The sequence below is a fragment of the Mus musculus genome, chromosome 11, assembly GCF_000001635.26.
Source record: "Mus musculus strain C57BL/6J chromosome 11, GRCm38.p6 C57BL/6J".
Taxonomy (NCBI): domain Eukaryota; kingdom Metazoa; phylum Chordata; class Mammalia; order Rodentia; family Muridae; genus Mus; species Mus musculus.
This window is the reverse complement of record NC_000077.6, coordinates 76,973,459-76,991,122: the sequence shown is the minus strand read 5'-3', so window position 1 is coordinate 76,991,122 and position 17,664 is coordinate 76,973,459. Positions and strand designations below refer to the sequence as shown.

General features: G+C 45.4%; 1 protein-coding gene across 1 annotated transcript in view; it reads right to left on the bottom strand.

The window, feature by feature from the left end:
* Window positions 1-3,733: 3,733 nt before the first annotated feature.
* Window positions 3,734-17,664, bottom strand: part of Blmh (bleomycin hydrolase) — a 41,734-nt gene continuing 27,803 nt past the window's right edge. Inside the window, exon 12 of the mRNA NM_178645.4 lies at window positions 3,734-4,647. Coding sequence (NP_848760.1) covers window positions 4,496-4,647 — 152 coding nt within the window. The 3' untranslated portion in view covers window positions 3,734-4,495. The remainder of the gene's footprint in view (window positions 4,648-17,664) is intronic.

The following is a 17,664-nucleotide window of genomic DNA, read 5'->3' as shown; positions in this document are numbered from 1 at the left end:
GCCACTTGAGGAGAGTGCCTTGTACCCACAGATGTCACAACATGGGAAGTCGTGTCCCATTATCAGGCCTTGGTTTCTGACAGTCAGCATGACTCACGAGAGAATTCAGCACTGGGGGCCTTCCAGAGTCACCAACTTTGCCATCCGGTGATACAGTGGGGCAAACCCTCACCTTCCGTTCTGGGTACCCAAAGACATGGCTGCCATTCTTTGCTTCTTCCTTCTCGATCTTGTTGGTTTGCTGATGCTGTTTTGTTGTTGAAGACAGGGTTTCACTATGCAGACTCACTAAGTAACCAGGCTGGGCTTAAATTCAGAGATCTGCTGGCCTCCTCTTCAAGAGTGCTGGCATGGGATTATAGGCTCTCACTCTAGTCAGACTAACCTTGATCTCTCAACAATCCTCTCGCTTCAAGACTCCCAGCTGCTGGGATATAGATGTGCAGCACCTACCTCCACATGGCTCATCTGGACCCTGTTTTTGTTGGGGGAAAAAAAAGTCCTTTATTTTTTGTAAGTGCTTTTTACATCTATGTTTGTGGGTGAAATTTACATGGCTTTTGTTATCAGTTATACCAGACTAAAAAAAATAATTATTTAGGCCATAAAACAGTCTATTTACCGTGTCATGTGGAGGCCAGAGGTTAATGGCAGATGTCTGCCTGTCACTCTCCATGGTAATTTTTTTTTTTTTTTTTTCCCAAGACAGGGTTTCTCTGTGTAGCCCTGGCTGTCCTGGAACTCACTCTGTAGACCAGACTGACCTCGAACTCAGAAATCCGCCTGCCTCTGCCTCCTGAGAGCTGGGATTAAAGGCATTCGCCACCACGCCCGGCTTCCATAGTAATTTTTGAGAGTGTTACTCAGCTGTTTCTGCTGGACTGGCTGGCCAATAAGCCCTCAGAAAACCGGCCTGTCTCCTGCAGAACAACTTGCTAGACAAGCCACAGAGGACCTCAACCATGAATTCTGATCCTGCTGCCTCTACCTTCTCCCAAGATTTCAGGGGTAAAGGTATCAGCTACCACAGCCATTCAGGTATCCATATATGTGTGTATATATGTGTGTATGTGTACACACACACACACACACACACACACACACACACACACCTGGTGAGTCTTACTCATAAAACATTTGTTAATGTTCTTCCTTTTAAAATGAACTTAAAATGAACTCTTGGCTTTGAGGATCAGTTTAGCCTCTGCAGGTATTTCTTCCTCTAGGCTTAATCCCTCTGATCCCTTTTGATGTGTATTTGTATAATTATCTAATTATAATTCAGGTTAAATTTCCTAGGTAACCTCTTCTCGGACCCAGGACACAATTAGACTTGTCCAATTTTGGTTTCTCACCTAAGTGCTGTGTGGTTGGAGTGGGGCTACATAACAACCGTGTGACATTTGAGATTGACTAATACTAGAAAATGGTTAAAGTTTAAGGAAGTCCTGCAGGTGCTCAGATGACCCCAGGAGGGATGCAGACACACCGAATACTGTATCTTTATACTTGTCAACTTTCTGCTGTTTCATCTCTTGGTTAAACTCCTATTATGATGTGACTGCTTGTTTTTTCATAGTTTTCAGTTTTTTATGTATTTTGAGACGTTAATTAGGAGCACAGTAACTTAAGGTCTTCGTATTTTTCTGGAAATTTGAGTAAAGCCATGCAGAGAGCCCATCTCTATTGACATTTTTGCTTCAGCACCTTTCCTGGCTGCATGCACTGTTACCCAACTCCAGGGAGGCAGTCAAACTGCAGCTTGTATGAGTAATACACTGTGGAGTTTATCCTAACCGGCCTCATTTTACAGCTTGTAGCTTCACTGACTTATTTCCGTTAGTATACTACCTGAAAAAGCTTTTGAGAAAGGGCCTCCTATACCCCAGGCTAGATTGGAACTGGCTGTGTAGCTGAGGATGTCCTTGAAGGCTGGATCCTCCTGCCTCCACCTCCCAAGTGCTTCAATTATAGGTGTGCATCTCTATGTCTGGCAATGCATTTTTATATTGAAGGTTACCCACTTCTCTTATATTCAACACACAGCTCACTTTCCTTCAAAAACTGCAGTTAAGTATCCCTTAAAGGACTGTTTAATCCACTTACATAAGCTATAACTTACTGACCCAGTCAATGAACTTTTCTTTCTGTTGTCTTGAAACAGGTCTCACTGGGTATCCCTGGCTGCTCTGGAAACTGATTTATAGATCAGGCTTTGAATTCACAGAGATCCTCCTGCCTCTACCTCCCAGGTGCTGAGACAGAAGTCACAAGCCACCACCATACTGGGTCATGTACTTTATCTTAATTTGGTATCTGATTTGCATTGTATATGTAGGACTGCTGTATGATGTCATGTGTATGTACAGGTAAACAGACATGCACACACCATTCCGACTTCCCGTTGGTCCTCTCCTTCCACCTTGAGTCCTGGGGACCGAACTCAGGCATTAGACTCGCCCAGCAGGCACCTTTCTCAGCTGTGCCGTCTCACCGGCCTTCTCCTATCCTCTGTGGACGGTTTTGTGTTTTCTTACTGTCTGGGAACTCTCCTACGTTCACTTCCTACCAGTCCAGAACATTTCCGCATAGGTGTTAGTCCATCCATCACTGTCTAACAGAAGCACATCTCCACCCTAATGGTCAGACTTAACACCTCAATTCCAATGCCCCTCCCCCCAATCTAGCTACTTTTAGGGTTCTCTGTTTGTGTGTGTGGGGGGGGGGTTATTTGTTGTTTTGAGACAGTGTTTTCCTATGTAGCTGGCCTGGAACCTCTGGGTTTTCTTCTGAGCTTGAAACAGGATTTCTCTGTATAGCTCTGGCTGTCCTGGAACTCACTCTGTAGACCAGGCTGGCCTCAAACTCAGAAATCCGCCTGCCTCTGCCTCCCCAGTGCTGGGATTAAAGTCGTGCGCCACTACACCCGGCTTCCTCACCATCTCTTTTGTTTTGTTTTGTTTTGTTTTGTTTGAGACAGGCTCTTGCTCTCTGGGCTGGGCTGGAATTTAACTATGTATCCTAGGCCAACCTTGAACTCTTGACAATCCTTCAGACTCAGCCACTCCACTCCACCTCTCATAGCACCCCAACTCTTTTTGCTAAATGTAGTTACAAATGAGAAGTTAGTTATTGGTTCCCTTAGCTTCAGTTTGAAGGTGACCTGTATGTTCAGGTCTGTGGTTCCACGCATGTAGAGATGGATTATCACCCTGGTATAGGATGCCTTAAATACTGTGAACACACTGGCTAAGGCTTGAGTCTTTATCTAATTTGACCTTGGGAAGTGTCATGACAAACAACATCCCCTGCAAGCTCTGAGAAGAATTCTGGGGAGCCAGGAACACCTGGGCACAAACCCTGCTGTAAATGCTAACTAGGAGCTCTGCTCAGTGTTCAACAAAACAGCGATGCCGTCCGTCCACCCATGCGACTTAGCCCCTTCTACGGCGAGACCACCAGAGTCCCCACCTTAGAGACACGGGGTCTGGGTGAGACAGTGCTGGATGGCAGGGACAGGGCCCCCAGAGTTGGGGCATGAAGGCTTCTGCAGGAGCCCTTTGGGAGGTGGGGGTGGGCAGGCTCAGGCCGCGATCGAGGCCTGCAGAGCAGCTGAGGAGGAGAACCCGAGCTCTCCTCCTTTTCTTCACTTTGAAGAAAGAGTCTCAGCAGCTCGGCTGCTCCCACTGTAGCCCAATAACCCCTTCTTAGAGAACGTTTACAGACCAGACACGCCGGCTTGCTCTCAGTTAGCAAAGGGTTTTATTCCAAAGCTTCTCAGCACCATCAGTTATCAGAAAGAACGAGCATCGCTGCCTCTCCCCGCCCAACCCCAACGCACACAGACATTAAAGCACTCAGTGGGTGACCCTCGTGATTACAGCTGAGCCCCTGACAAGGTTTTCTCGAACCCCGTTTAACCTGGCCCGAGGGAGCCCCACAGCTCAGACCAGGAAGAGAAGGAGTCATCTCAGACCGATCAACCTCCCCTTTCCTGTCACAGGAAACAACTCGGCAGAAGTTGAATTCAGCGACTGCCAGGTAGGAAGGACAGTGACCTGTGAGGCAGCATGCAGCGTTGAGAGTTCAAATCCTAGCTAACCCTCCCCTAATCTACTCTAGGAACAAGGAGCCCAGGACTGTTTGTTCTCCGTACACCTCAGCTGCTCATCTTACTCCGTCTTACTACAAACACAAAGACTGTGACAGAGGACAATGACATCCAATTAAAATGCTACGAGATCCTGAGCCGTCAGAGATGAGGAGAGCAACGGATGCCCCGATCCTTCCCCTTTATTTTTTCCTTTATGAATATTTTGTTTCAGCATAAAGCATTTTTCTCAAAGAGGTTCCTGGAGGAGACTGGAAACCCAAGAGTCTGACTGTATCCTGTGGGAACAGCCATCCATGTAACTTTGGTTTCAGTCCCCGGGTCTGTCCTTGGCAGCTCCATCCGATCCCATGGGAGGAGGAGAGCAGGAGGCAGTCCACGCACTCACTCAGCCAAAGCCCCCATGGGGTCCCATGCCGGCAGGACAATGGGCTCCTGCTCTAACACAGCCAGCACCTCTTCCGGGACATGCTTCTTGTCCACCACCACCTCGTAGACGTACTCCGAGAACCACTCATCGGTCATGCACAGGTAGCCTGGAAAGGAGAGAAGAAACACTCCTGAGTTCAGAGGGCAGGCAGAAAGGAGAACTTCTTGCTAGTGTAAAAAGGTCTTCTACAAAAACACCAAGTTCCCAGCACTGCCCACTGAGCTCATTTGAGCTCCAGTTTACTAGCAATCTGTGAAGCAGACAGGATAGACACTGCTGTGTTTTCACCAACTATGAAAAGGGGGTTCAGAGAGGCCCTACAGCTCTGCAGGCCCCGTGCTGGCCCACGCGCAGCTGCCTCTGTGGTGCTGACTTGTACACCAGCAGGTCAGTGCCGAGCGTCTGGCTCATAGTCACCCGGGAGGACTTGTCTCTAGGGCAGTACGGCAAGCACAGCAGCCCCCACTCTCACACTCTGAGAGCAACCAGCTAAGCTGCTAAGGGCATGCCACTATGGTCAGCGGTCAGACACTCATTTGCAGGTGACACTGGGTGATCACACAGTCCTTGCTTTTCTGAACGGGAATGTGTAATGCCAGAACATTGAGACAGCAAGTGGCGCACAGTCCCCAGCACAGTACCCAGATTAGCAACCTGGGTCTTCTTATTGGAGAGATGAACCTGAGTCTCAGGCTCTGTAAGGTCCACATCAGTACTTCAGGACCACACCTTCAACAAGCTCACAGGGCAAATACTCAGCTTAAACCACTGCAGTATAAAGAAAAAAAGTGCAAACGAGAGACTAACAGAGTGTGTGTTAAAACAAGGCATGGTTACCGAGCTAGGGAAGGAAGGAGTGCAGGGCACAAGCATTTGCAAGCATATACCTGACCAGGAGCACTGCATGCACATCAGAGGATTTGCAGGGAAGAGCATCCACTACCCACAGGATGCAGCTGGTACACACTATTTAGACACCTCAGCCACCCTCCTCTATTTATGTAAACCTAGTGGTATTCATTCCTACACAGGACCAAGAGTAAGGGAGAAGAGACATAGATGCTTCTCCCAAGAAGGTAGTCTAAAGCCAGGTGTGGTAGCACATTCTTCTGACAGCAGCACTGGGAGGTGAAGGCAAGAGGATCAAGACTTCAAGCCCATCTTTGTTACATAGGGAGTTCAAGTCCAGCCTAGGCTATATGAGACCCCTGATTCAAAAATAACAAAGCGAAGCAAACAATACACAGACAGAGACACAAAGACAATTGCACAAATGCATGCACATGCACCCCTCCTAAAAAACTAAAATTAAAAAAAAACCCCCCCCCCCAAAGTTTCTCTAGTTAAGCAGTTTCCAAACTTCTTTGGCTTTAAAACCTGTTTATATCTGAAAGATAATTGAAGAAAGCTAGAAGGATTGCCCTGTGGTGTAGAGCCCTTGTTGTTCTTGCAAAGGACCTAGGTTTTGTTCCTAGCACCAACATGATAACACAACCATCCATAGCTCTGGTTGCAAGGGATCCAATGCCTTCTTCTGACCCCCAAGGGCACCAGGTACACACTCAGTACACATCCATGCCTGCAGGAAAACCCTCATACACACATAATTAAATAATTAAATCTAAAAAAATAATTAAAGACCCTAAATTCACTTGTGTGGGTTATATCTATATATTGATTACTATTTGTTATATTAAAAATTAACTTTTAAACACTTCTATGGGCTGGGGAGAAGGCTCAGTAGATAAAGTGCTTGCTGTGCCCAAGGATTTGAGTTCAGATCCCTAGCACCCACCTAAAAAGCTGAGCATGATGGCAGGCTCCTAACACTGTGACCTTGGGGGTACAGGGTCTTGCTGGCCAGCCACAGTGAGAAAATTTAAGGATGGAGATGATACCAGTGGACACAGCTCGATCACATGTGCACACCAGTAAGACCACTCTCATGAGAAAATGCTCTAAGGAAGTCAGTGCTGAGCACTTGTCCACTGTGCAATAAACTCTGGGCTCCAGTTCCCAGCATCATATGTGCACACACAGTGCTCTCAGGGGTGCTGAACCAAGGCTTGTCAAGGGATGCTCAACCTGGTGAGTACCCTCTTGACTCAAGGCTGCTGCTTCCAATGGCAGGTAAAGAGAGAGCACAGAGCAGTTCCTGGCTTGTGCTGCTTCTTATCTGTGGGCCTCCAGCTCTGCTATGCCACCTGTATCAGTGCTAGTCAACCTCACTCCTGCTACATCTTAAGTGTCACTCCCCAGAAATTCAGCATTTCTCTTGTCAAAGAGAGATATACTGGTTAATGCCTGGATTCCTAGCATGTGAGAGGCTGAGGCAGGAGAATTGCTGCAAGTTTGAGGACAGCCCAGGCTACAATGTTAGACCATCTCAAAAGCTCCCCTACACCATTTGAGACATCAGTTATCCTCCCCTCAGTATAGTGCAGGCTGAGCATGACCTAGCCGGCTCTGGGCGGTTGGCAGGGCAGGTAAAGGATAGAGGCAGACTCTGTAATAAAGTTCCGTGTCCTTCTAACAATGCTATCACCACACAATCAAATGAGTCTTCAAAGACAGCCCAGAGAAAACGCACACAAAGTACATCTGCACTATCTTGTTCCAAAAGGAGATCACATTAAGTCCTCACAAATTAAATCTCCTATCAACTGCAGCCCACCCTTCCCATGTCCCTGCCAAGAGGACCTGCCTTGATTAGCCTCTTTCTGCAGGATATGAGTTCTTCGGGGCCCACAACACCCTCAGTGTGAAAGCTGCCAAGTAATTGCACCCTGGGCAGATAACAGACGTGCCGGCTTCAACTGTTGACACTGCATGTCTCAGAGTTTTACAGAGATTAGGATCAGTAAGGCTGAAGCCAGAAGTGCTGAGAAGAGTCTGAAGCCCAAGGGTGCTATGGGGTGCAGCAGGCTGCGGGTGTGGGGCTCTGAACTGAAGGCTCATCTCCCAGCCCGAGAAAGAATGGCAAATTGGAATCCCAACGGTACCGTTCAGGAAGACAGACAATGTATAAAGAAGTCAATTTCTGAAATACAATTTCATTTAAGCATTAGTTCTTATTTATAGTCTTTGAGCAAATAAACAAGCTATCCTAAAGTGGCTGGCAGTGCTTCTGAGTCTTGTATGGGAAAGGGAAGAAGCCATTGTGAAGGGCAGGCAGAGTCTGGGGTACGGCTGCTGAGACCCACTCAGACAGAAGAGCCCAGGTGATGGATGCAGTGCTTATCTGAGCTCTCTGACACTCTGCCAACGGTCTGAGATTTAAACCTTGCAGACTATATTAAAACAACAGAATATTACCACTTATTTTTTAGCATACATATTTTTGTTTTTTTGGTTTTTTCGAGACAGGGTTTCTCTGTATAGCCCTGGCTGTCCTGGAACTCACTTTCTAGACCAGGCTGGCCTCGAACTCAGAAATCCACCTGCCTCTGCCTCCCAAGTGCTGGGATTGAAGGCGTGCACCACCACGCCCGGCCTTTTTTTTAGTATAGATATTTTTAATTATAGGTATGTGTAGGGGTATGTACACACAACTGTAGATCCACGGAGCCAGAAGACAAAGTTGGATCTCCTCTTTCTGGGAGTACAGGTGGTTATGAGATGTCTGAGCTGTCTGCAAGCTGCTGAGAATGGAACTTAGGTCCTCTGAAAAGGAAATATGTGCTTTTAACTGCTAAGCCATCTCTCCAACCCCGATTTTTATCATTTATGAATTAGAAATACTTTCTAATTTTTATCATCTTTGTTCTATGAACGTAACTGACAATTTGTAGTTAATTATTTTTTTCTATTAAAAAAAAAAAAACCAAGTATGGTAAAACAGTCATTAAGCTAGGTGTGGTGGTGCACAGCTGTAATCCCAGCTCAGAGAGGAGGATCACACATTCGAGGCTGGCCTCTGCTATGTAATGAAACTCTCTATATAAACAAATAGTGAGACAAGTTACTGCTCTGTTCTGGGGAGTGTGTCCGATGCAATGACCTAAGGAAGCCAACTTGTCACCCAAGGCTCTAACTCAGAGGTACAGCAAGGCTCCCAGGGGAAAAAACAAACAAACCTAAAACCTGTCTGTCTGCGTTCCAAACTGCCTAAGACAGAGTAAGTGACACCTTACAGAACATGTCAGTCACTAAGACAACAGTGCAAAGAACACCTGGCAACTTGCTAAAATTTTTTAGAGTAGAACAGACACACATGGTACATCCCTGTAACTTGATTATTACACGTGGCTTCCATACACATTACATGCACTGTACACACACACTTCCACAAACAGTAACTAAATGGCAGGTCACACTGTGGCTGGAGAGATGCCTCAGCAGTTAAGAGCCCTTGCTGCTCTTCCAGGGCCTGAGTTCAGTTCTCAGAACCCATGTTGGGTGGCTCATAACCATCAGTGACCAGCCCCAGGGACCTCCTACCCTCTTCTGCCCTCCAAAGGCACATGTTCCACGTGCACATACACACAGAGACACATATATACAAAGTGTTTAAATCCTTCACAAAAAGGCAATAAGCTACCCGAGCTCTGTCTTCTCTTATCCTCTGTGGATACTGTGTGCAGTATGTGTGTCAGTTGTGAATGCACGCCGAGGCCAGAAGCTGACATCAAATGACTTCCTCAATTCCTCTTCAACTTTTATGTTGAGGATAGGTCTGTCACTTGTATCAGGGCTCACCAACTTGGCTAGTCTACAGCCAGCTTGCTCTGGGGAACCCCTTCCTCTGCCTGCCAGGCACTAGCTACGATCCAAACATCAGTCAACATGCCTGTGTGTAAGCACTTTACTAACTTTACTCTGCCATTTCCCCAGCAACCTCTGCTCAGTTTTAGTTGGAATGTTTGCCTTTTTCACAGTAATCAATAACAGCATGTTATATATTTATTTTGGCTGCAAACTTTTTCCTATCATGCATTTTGCCTTCTAATTTAGTTTACATTTTTATAGCCTATTAAAATTCCTTCATTTTTTAGAAAGTTATATTCATCAATATTTCAGTTTTTAAAAGTTAAAGTTTTTAAAATATATTATAATTAAAAAAATAAATACAAGGGAAAAAATTAGGGCAAGGGCTTAAGAAAATACAAGGAATAGTCTTTAAAAAAGAAAAACAAAAAAACCTCACCAGTTCATGAAGACTTTGGCAGTCTAATTCCTAACCATGAACAGAGACAATTTAAATATACATATAATCCAGAGCAGACAATCTGTCAATCACTTTTGTTAGATAACTCAGTGTGTAAGGCCAAGTGTCTTACATTAATACAGTGTACTACACATGTGCAAAATAACAGACCCTCATAGAACAGAATTTGGCAATATGCAGAAAAGTTAAACATGCATTTGCCCTCTTCACACAGTCATTTCTAGAACCTTACCCTACGGGTAAATACATAAAAGGTATTTATGTGTAGTTTGACCAGAAACCTACTCAGTCCTTACAATAGGCCAGGAACACGGCATAACCTATTGCAATACTGTCTGAAGTAGGGAATATTGTTAATTCATTAGTTAGTTAGTCTATTAAAGTTCCATTAGTTAGGGAACTGGTTAAATAAACCACAGACATCCAGATGACAGAAGATGACACACTGGAAATGCTTCCAAGGCATGTCGCTTGGGAAGTGAGACAGGCGCAAGCACAGTAACGGTGTGCTGCCATTGGCTGAAAAAAGAAGGCAACAGATTTACATGCCTTTTGATATACTGACTTTAGAACAATGAAATTTTATTATCTATTAGAGGATTATACTTTGAAACACACATACAGCTGGGTGTACTACTCAGCACTCAGGAGGCAGACACAGGAGGATCTCTGTGAGTTCAAGGCCAGCCTAATCTATATAGTGAGTTACAGGAGTGAGGGCAACGTAGTGAAACCACACTTCAACAATAACAATAATAACAACAGAGATGCCATGTGTTCTAAGCATCTTTATGAGATAGGATGATTCAAATGGGTTAATGTTTTAAGAAGAAAAAGGCAGAGGAGGTAGCCAAATAACCACTTGTACTTATGACTGCCACTTGGACAGGGACCTTAGAAGCCGCTTCTCCCTCCAGACCAGACACAGATGTCTGGCTGGGCTGAGGACACATTCGTGGTCATGAACCTTTTGCAGATAACAGAAGAGATATTCACTGAGCCGGATATTACTGGTGGCCTCTCTCAGACACAAAGGCTAGAGATGGTACAGTGCCCCTGCTAAAGGCACGGGAAAATGGGGCATGGAGAAACAGCACACACAGTAGGGAAGAAGGGCTATTTGGATATCTCTAAAAGCATTTACATTACATTGATTTGAGTGTGCAAACATGCCATGGGGTAGCAGTCAGAGGACAACTGGTGGGAGAGGGCTCTCTCCTTCCACCATGTGGGTCCCAGAAATCAATCTCACAGGGTAAGGTTTGGCAGCAAGGTCCTTTGTTCAATGAGCTTTTTACTGCCCCCACTTTTTAAAATGACAACAAAATTCAATAAGCAAAAGTCTACCCATCCCAAGGATACCCTTCTCAAGAGGCCCAGATGATAGATGCTCACCTCGGCTTCCAGACTCCATTCCTGGACTATGAATGAAGCCACACAAGCCTGAGACTACATGGAACTGGGCCAGGACAGGATCTTTTCTACCCAAGGGTCTGATTTTCACACGTAACTTTTCTCTGCTCCCCAAACCATCACTCTTGCTACTTGTTCTAGGGCAAGTCCCCTGGATGGTAGGCCATATTACTGCTTAGTCACACACCTCTGATCTGTCCATCCGAGCTACTATCTCCCTAGCTAGCCTGGCAAGTCCTCAAGCTGTCTCCTCCAGGAGAACTCCTAAGGAGGACCCACCGCTCACTCTTCTTATTTACCATCCTGAAACCCTGCACTTACTCCTGTTTTACACACACACACACACACACACACACACACACACACACAGATCAAGACTTACAGCTTCACCTATCTCACCTCCAATATCCCCACCCCAACTGTGTCAGACCAGACTCCTGCAGTTCCTGAAACGCCTGTGAATCTAAGCCCTTCTTTCTTCCCTTTGCTCTGTCTGCTTTGCCATTATATTACTGTGGTCCCCACAGTCTCCTAGCCACCAACACCCCTGATGGTTGAGGCAGTCTTTTCAGCCTTCCCTTCTCAGTAACCTCAGCTCCTGCCCTCCTCAGCTCCCTACTGAGGGGCCACCCAGACCTTCCTCTGCCCATCCATCACCTGCCTTCTTGGAGAAGTCACCTTCTTAGTTTTTCGGTCTATTTCCCCGTATCTTACAGTCTGAGGAGCACACCACGAATGCCACTCTGTCTCATCACAGCCCTCTTTAACTCCTGTTCCCATGTCCCAGGAGATTAAGTATAAATTCCTCTGAGGGTCTGGGACATTCGTTCCATCATGGCTGTGCACGGGTCTCTGCATCCCACTGATAAATGTGAGTTGAAGCCACTGCTAATGGCTTTTCCTCAGCACTGGATTTACCCATCTTAGTTTCTCACGAAACTAAGCTTGCACTGTGGGGCATCTATCTAGTGACTGTGACGTAACAGCAGCATGCTGAGATCTGTGTTCTCAAAGCTCTGAAGCTAGAAGCATGGGCAAGTTAGTCTTCTCTGAATGAGAAAGTGAGAGAGCCTCCTGCATCCATCAGTCTAAAGCATGAACGACAGCTGAGGGTGTGGTGCGCTTCCTCTGTATTTCGACAATTACAGGCCACTCAGATAGGTTGGACTCCATGACAGTCCCATTCACAGCCTGAATGGTGTGATACCTGGAGATGCCCAGACAGCCTGGTTCCAGATTAACCTCCATCCTTAAAAATGGCAGAAACACTCCTTAGGGCAGAGTAGATTCTTTTTCAGGAAAAAGCACAAATACACATATTACATTGTGTTAACTACAAGAGGAATTCTCTTAGAAGTTGATGCCTAGTTTGAAGCCTTGAATCTGTAGCATGTCTCTGTGTCCACAATGGTAGCTGTCTCAAGTCCTGAATGTCAGTAAGGAAGCACCATTGAGCCAGATAGCCCATGCATCTTCTACTCACATGGACTAGCTCTGTAGCCCAAGGCATGCAGGCATCTAGTTAATAAAGACAAGTAATGAGAAGTCATTGCACAGAACTCAACTCCCTAGGCGTGACCAGTGGCAGCTAAACCAACCAACCCTGGAGCAACAAGAAACACTACAGTGAGGTAACAACCTTGTATCTTCACCAATCCAGGAAGTCAGCGACTTTGCTTCCAGCTGGTAACACTACTCTTACTACAGCCAGTTTATTATTTGAGTTTCTAGCTCTCCATGAACCTCAAACACATTAGTAAATACTGGTTGTCCTCTGTTAAGTCGTATATGACTAAGAAATCTCTGAGAGCTGAATTCCAACTCTGCTCCAATTCCCTGCAACCTGCACACATCAAAACTCAATAACCTTCACCTGCTTCACACACAGCACAGGTGCACCCACACACTCATCCTACCAGGACACCATGCAGTGAAATGAACACACACACTAACAAACCGAATCTTAAAAGGTGAGCTCTATCTTGGGTACCTGTGGCAGAAATATGGAGTGTCATCAACTGCCTATATACGGTCTGAACAAAGCTTTGCACATCACTTCATTGGACGGCTACAGAGGAACTCTACAGCCCTTAGGGAAGAGCAAGCATCTGTGCTGCTGAGAGAGCAGAGAGCACAAGCCTCCCATGCCCTTCGAGGATCTGTGAGCGAGAACTGTTAGTCTGTTTTAAGATAGCACAGCTGGTTACACAATATAAAATCATAGGAACGCAGCAACATTCATGCTAAACTTTAAATATGCAGCTTTAAAAACTATGTGCTGTCTGGCTAGTGAGACACTTATTGGTCATGATATTGGACATTATAAAGCACATCATATAAACTGGTAAGTAAGTTTCTGGTTAATACCTAATATGCTGAAGTTTCTTTAACTGAAAACACCATAAGGTTCCTTTTTAGGAGCAAGTCTGGACATTTTACTAAAATGAAATAAAGAACAGGCAGATTTGGGGGCTGGAGAGATGGCTCAGTGGGTAAGAGCACTGACTGCTCTTCCAAAGGTTCTGAGTTCAAATCCCAGAAACCACATGGTGGCTCACAACCACCTGTAATGAGATATGACACCCTCTTCTGTTGCTTCTGGAGACAACTACAGTGTGCTTTCATATAAGAATAAATAAATCCTTTAAAAAAAAAAAAGACAAAAGAAATGTGATTTAAAAAAAAAAAAAAAAAAGAACAGGCAGATTTATTTGAAAGATTAAAAAATACAGGTTACAGCCGGGCATGGTGGCACACGCCTTTAATCTTAGCACTTGGGAGGCAGAGGCAGGTGGATTTCTGAGTTCGAGGCCAGCCTGGTCTACAAAGTGAGTTCCAGGACAGCCAGGGCTACACAGAGAAACCCTGTCTCGAAAAACCAAAACAAAACAAAAAAACAAAAAACAGGTTACAATGATTTCAAAGGCTCATGTGTCTGAAAGATGCAAAGCACCAGGAGTGTGCAAAACTCATCTTGGCTCAAAATGAAAAATGAGACAATTTTTAAAAGATAAAGATTTCTACCCGATGAGGAGAATTAGGACTGGCAACAGCACTGCCTCTGAAGAGCTGCAACACTCTAGTACGTTCTTGTGTACTCTTAGCCTCAGGAGGCTGAGACAGGAGGCTGAGATCCTCCTTGGCTACAATGCAGGATGCCGCCCTCGACACACATGCTCGAATGCACACACAGGCAGAGGGGGAGTTAGAAAGCAGACTGAATAAGCACTAAGAGCTATGTCATAACAGGTCCACACTCCAGATCTCTGCTTGGTAGCCAGCATCTAATAGTACTGTAGTCTCGAGACTGATAGGCCAATTATGAACAAAACTTTAAGACTGATCTTGGGAGAGACCATCCAACAACCTGGTAACACATGCACACACTAATATCCTTATGCTTACCTGTAATACACTAGAAATTGCCTGTGCCAACAAGTTAAACATTTAAAGAGGAAAATGGACAGCTTGGGAACAAGGGCTGGCTCTGTCGGGTCTGTCACTTGTCAGACTCATGTGTTTCATGTTTTATGTTTAAAGCTGGTCACAGGCTTCCCAAGGTACCTCAACCTGTTCAGACTACAGGAGCCTCTTCTAACACCAATGTGTTCCAGATCCTCTATAAAGTTATAGATTTATGTCCCCTCAGCCACTGTTTCTGGTCACCAAAGAACATTGTCTTTGTTACTTTTCTATTGCTATGGTAAGATAGCATGACTAATAAAACTTATAGAAGAGTTTATTTGGGTCTTACAGTTTCAGGTTAGAGTCCGTGACCATCATGGAGGGAGCATGGTAGCAGGCAGGCAGGCAAGGGGCTAAAGCCGTAGCTAAGAGCTCCATTTTGAGAACAACCACAAGGCAAAAAAAGAGAAGAACAGGGAGAGAGGGGGAGGGGGAGGGGGGGGGGAATAGGGACGGGGAAACGAGAGGGAGAAGGAGAAGGAGAGGGGGAAGAGGAGGGGGAGAGAGAACACACTAACTAGGGAGGTGTGGACTTTTGAAAACCCAAAACCTATCCCCACTGACATACCTATACCAACTAGGCCATGCCTCCTAATCCTTCCCAAACAGTTCTACCAACTAGAAACCAGGCATTCAAACATATGGGCCTATGAGGACATTCTCACTCAAACTGCCACAATCATGAACGGTCCTGTGTTTTCTATGAATGGGCCAAATGCTTCCAAAACAGAAATTCAGAGAAAGCAGTCTGGCAGTCAGGAAAGCCAGCTGCTCTGTTGTCAGGCAGGGTTGTGATTTTGGCTCCAGCATAGATCCTCAAGGGTCTGTAGGTCACTCTGGTGTAAACTATGCTCTCTCAGGTGAATTTCTGGTTTCCTTTAACATTTTTTGGGGGGAGGAGAGGCTGACACCAGGTCTTATGACACCCAGAATAACTTTGAACTTCTAATCCTTCTACCTCTACCTCCTAAGGCTACAAGTACAAGCTACCACCACCAGTGTTTCCTTGAACTTAACTTTCTAAATAGCTTACAGAATGACTTACCAGATCACCTTTTTAAACTAAACGATAAGGTGGCAAATCCCACCATCTCTTTCCTCATCTCATTATGAGATCCACATGGGGCCAGTATTTCTAGCGGGGAGGAGCCAGTTGTTGGAGACACTGCTCAACAGCATCCCCGTTCCAGAATAGCAGACTGAACGCTCATCGCCAGCAGGAAGCGGTATCAAGGTAAGAAGCAAGTCTTCCCTCTGTCTCTTTTGGTCAGAAGGAGCTTCTGCCATCTTGTGGACAAGGTTATGTAATCTACCCGGTAGTCTCTGGGCAGGAAACTCAAAGAACATGACCAGTGGAGACCGAAGCCAAAAGCTGGCCCCGGGTGCAGCAGGGGCAGCCTGCCTAGGGACCTTTGCTGTTTACCTCCAGCTGTATTACCAAAGGTGCTTGGCAGAAACGTGGATCTTAACAGACAGAAATCCCAAAGAGAATAGTAACAAACTGTTAACAATGTTATCTTCAGCAATAAGACCCTAGGGTCCTGCTTCCCACAAACACAAGCCCTGCCAGCCAATGTCCACCCAGATGACAGACCGGGGGACCTTGCTGGAGTAAGCACACACAGTCAGCAGAATAACACACAAAGTGATCTCTAAAGGACAAGTGTGTCAATAAAACCAGGTCATGTTTTCCTTCCTTCCTGTTATGTCAGAAAGGACTTTACCAAGAAACACACGAGAGGAATTTCTTTTGGCTTTGAATGAACTATTCCTTGCCCATTCCCAGTTCAATCTCTATCTTTTTGGCTCTACAATCTCAGGCATTTTAACTATTTGAAAACAACAACCAAAAAAAGTATTCAGCCTTCAGTAATCAGAGCAGATTCCAGAGAGTGAGCATGAAGACCCTGGTTCTGTCAACACAGCAGAGGCTGCGAGACTGAGAAGACATGCACTTCATAGGGCAAAAGGGTTCATGTGATGGGACACTAGCAAAGAGGCCACAATACTCCAGCACACGTATTTAGCTTCACAGTAGTAAATGTTCCACACTACACACAGAACACTCTCCTAGCTTCATGTGTGGTCATCCTTTCTTATATCTAAAATCTAGTGACATCACCTAATGAAAATGCCAAAAAAAGCAAGCTGTAACTTTAGTCTTTTTCCTGGACATAGTTCCATTTGCAGAAATGGCTCACCTGAAGGAAGAGAAAAATTACTTGAACCCAGTATTTCAGGTTTGCTAAAAGGAATCCAATCCTTTTTACATAAGTATCCTCTTTAAAAAAAAACATCAAAATGGGAGAAGCATGAACACAGACCCCACTGCTGCAGATTATGCAGGTGAGTTCTGCATTTGGGAAATTGCAGGGGTCAGCACCTTGGGGGTAGTGGATGAGCCTCGCTCTGGGGAACCACCATTGTGACTCTCCCCTGCCAGGCAGCTGATAAATGCTCATTTCCTAACTGATTTACAGACTTAACTGGATCACCTTCACTTTTTACTAGCATTGTTAAGGCTTCTAATGCCCAGATGCCAATTGTGTTTGCATTAAAATGAAATTTACCTAATAAGAAAATAATTTTTAAAATACTGCATTATAATTTATAAATCACAGAATCATGGGGCTGGAGAGATGGCTCAGCAGCTTAGAGCACTGACTGCTCTTCCAAAGGTACTAATTCAGTTCCCAGAAACCACATGGTGGCTCACAACCATCTGTAATGGAAGCCAATGCCATCTTCTGGTGTGTCTGAAGACAGCAACAGAGTACTCACATACATAAAATAAATAAATAAATCGTTAAAAAAAAATACAGACTCACAGAAGAGGGGCATGTGATCACCAAACACTAACAGACGTGCACTAACAGGGCTGTATTTGTTCATACAAACATGGAACTGTTCCACTTAACTGCAGTCCCCAGGGATGCTTAGCCAAAACCCACCAGTGATCATTTTCACGAGGAGGAAGAGGCTTGAAGGGCGGTTTACCAGTCTCCAGGTGCTGGCCCTCACATACCAGGCTGTGCTGCTCAGCCACATACTCAAGTCCTGTGAAGCTCAGTGGTTAGA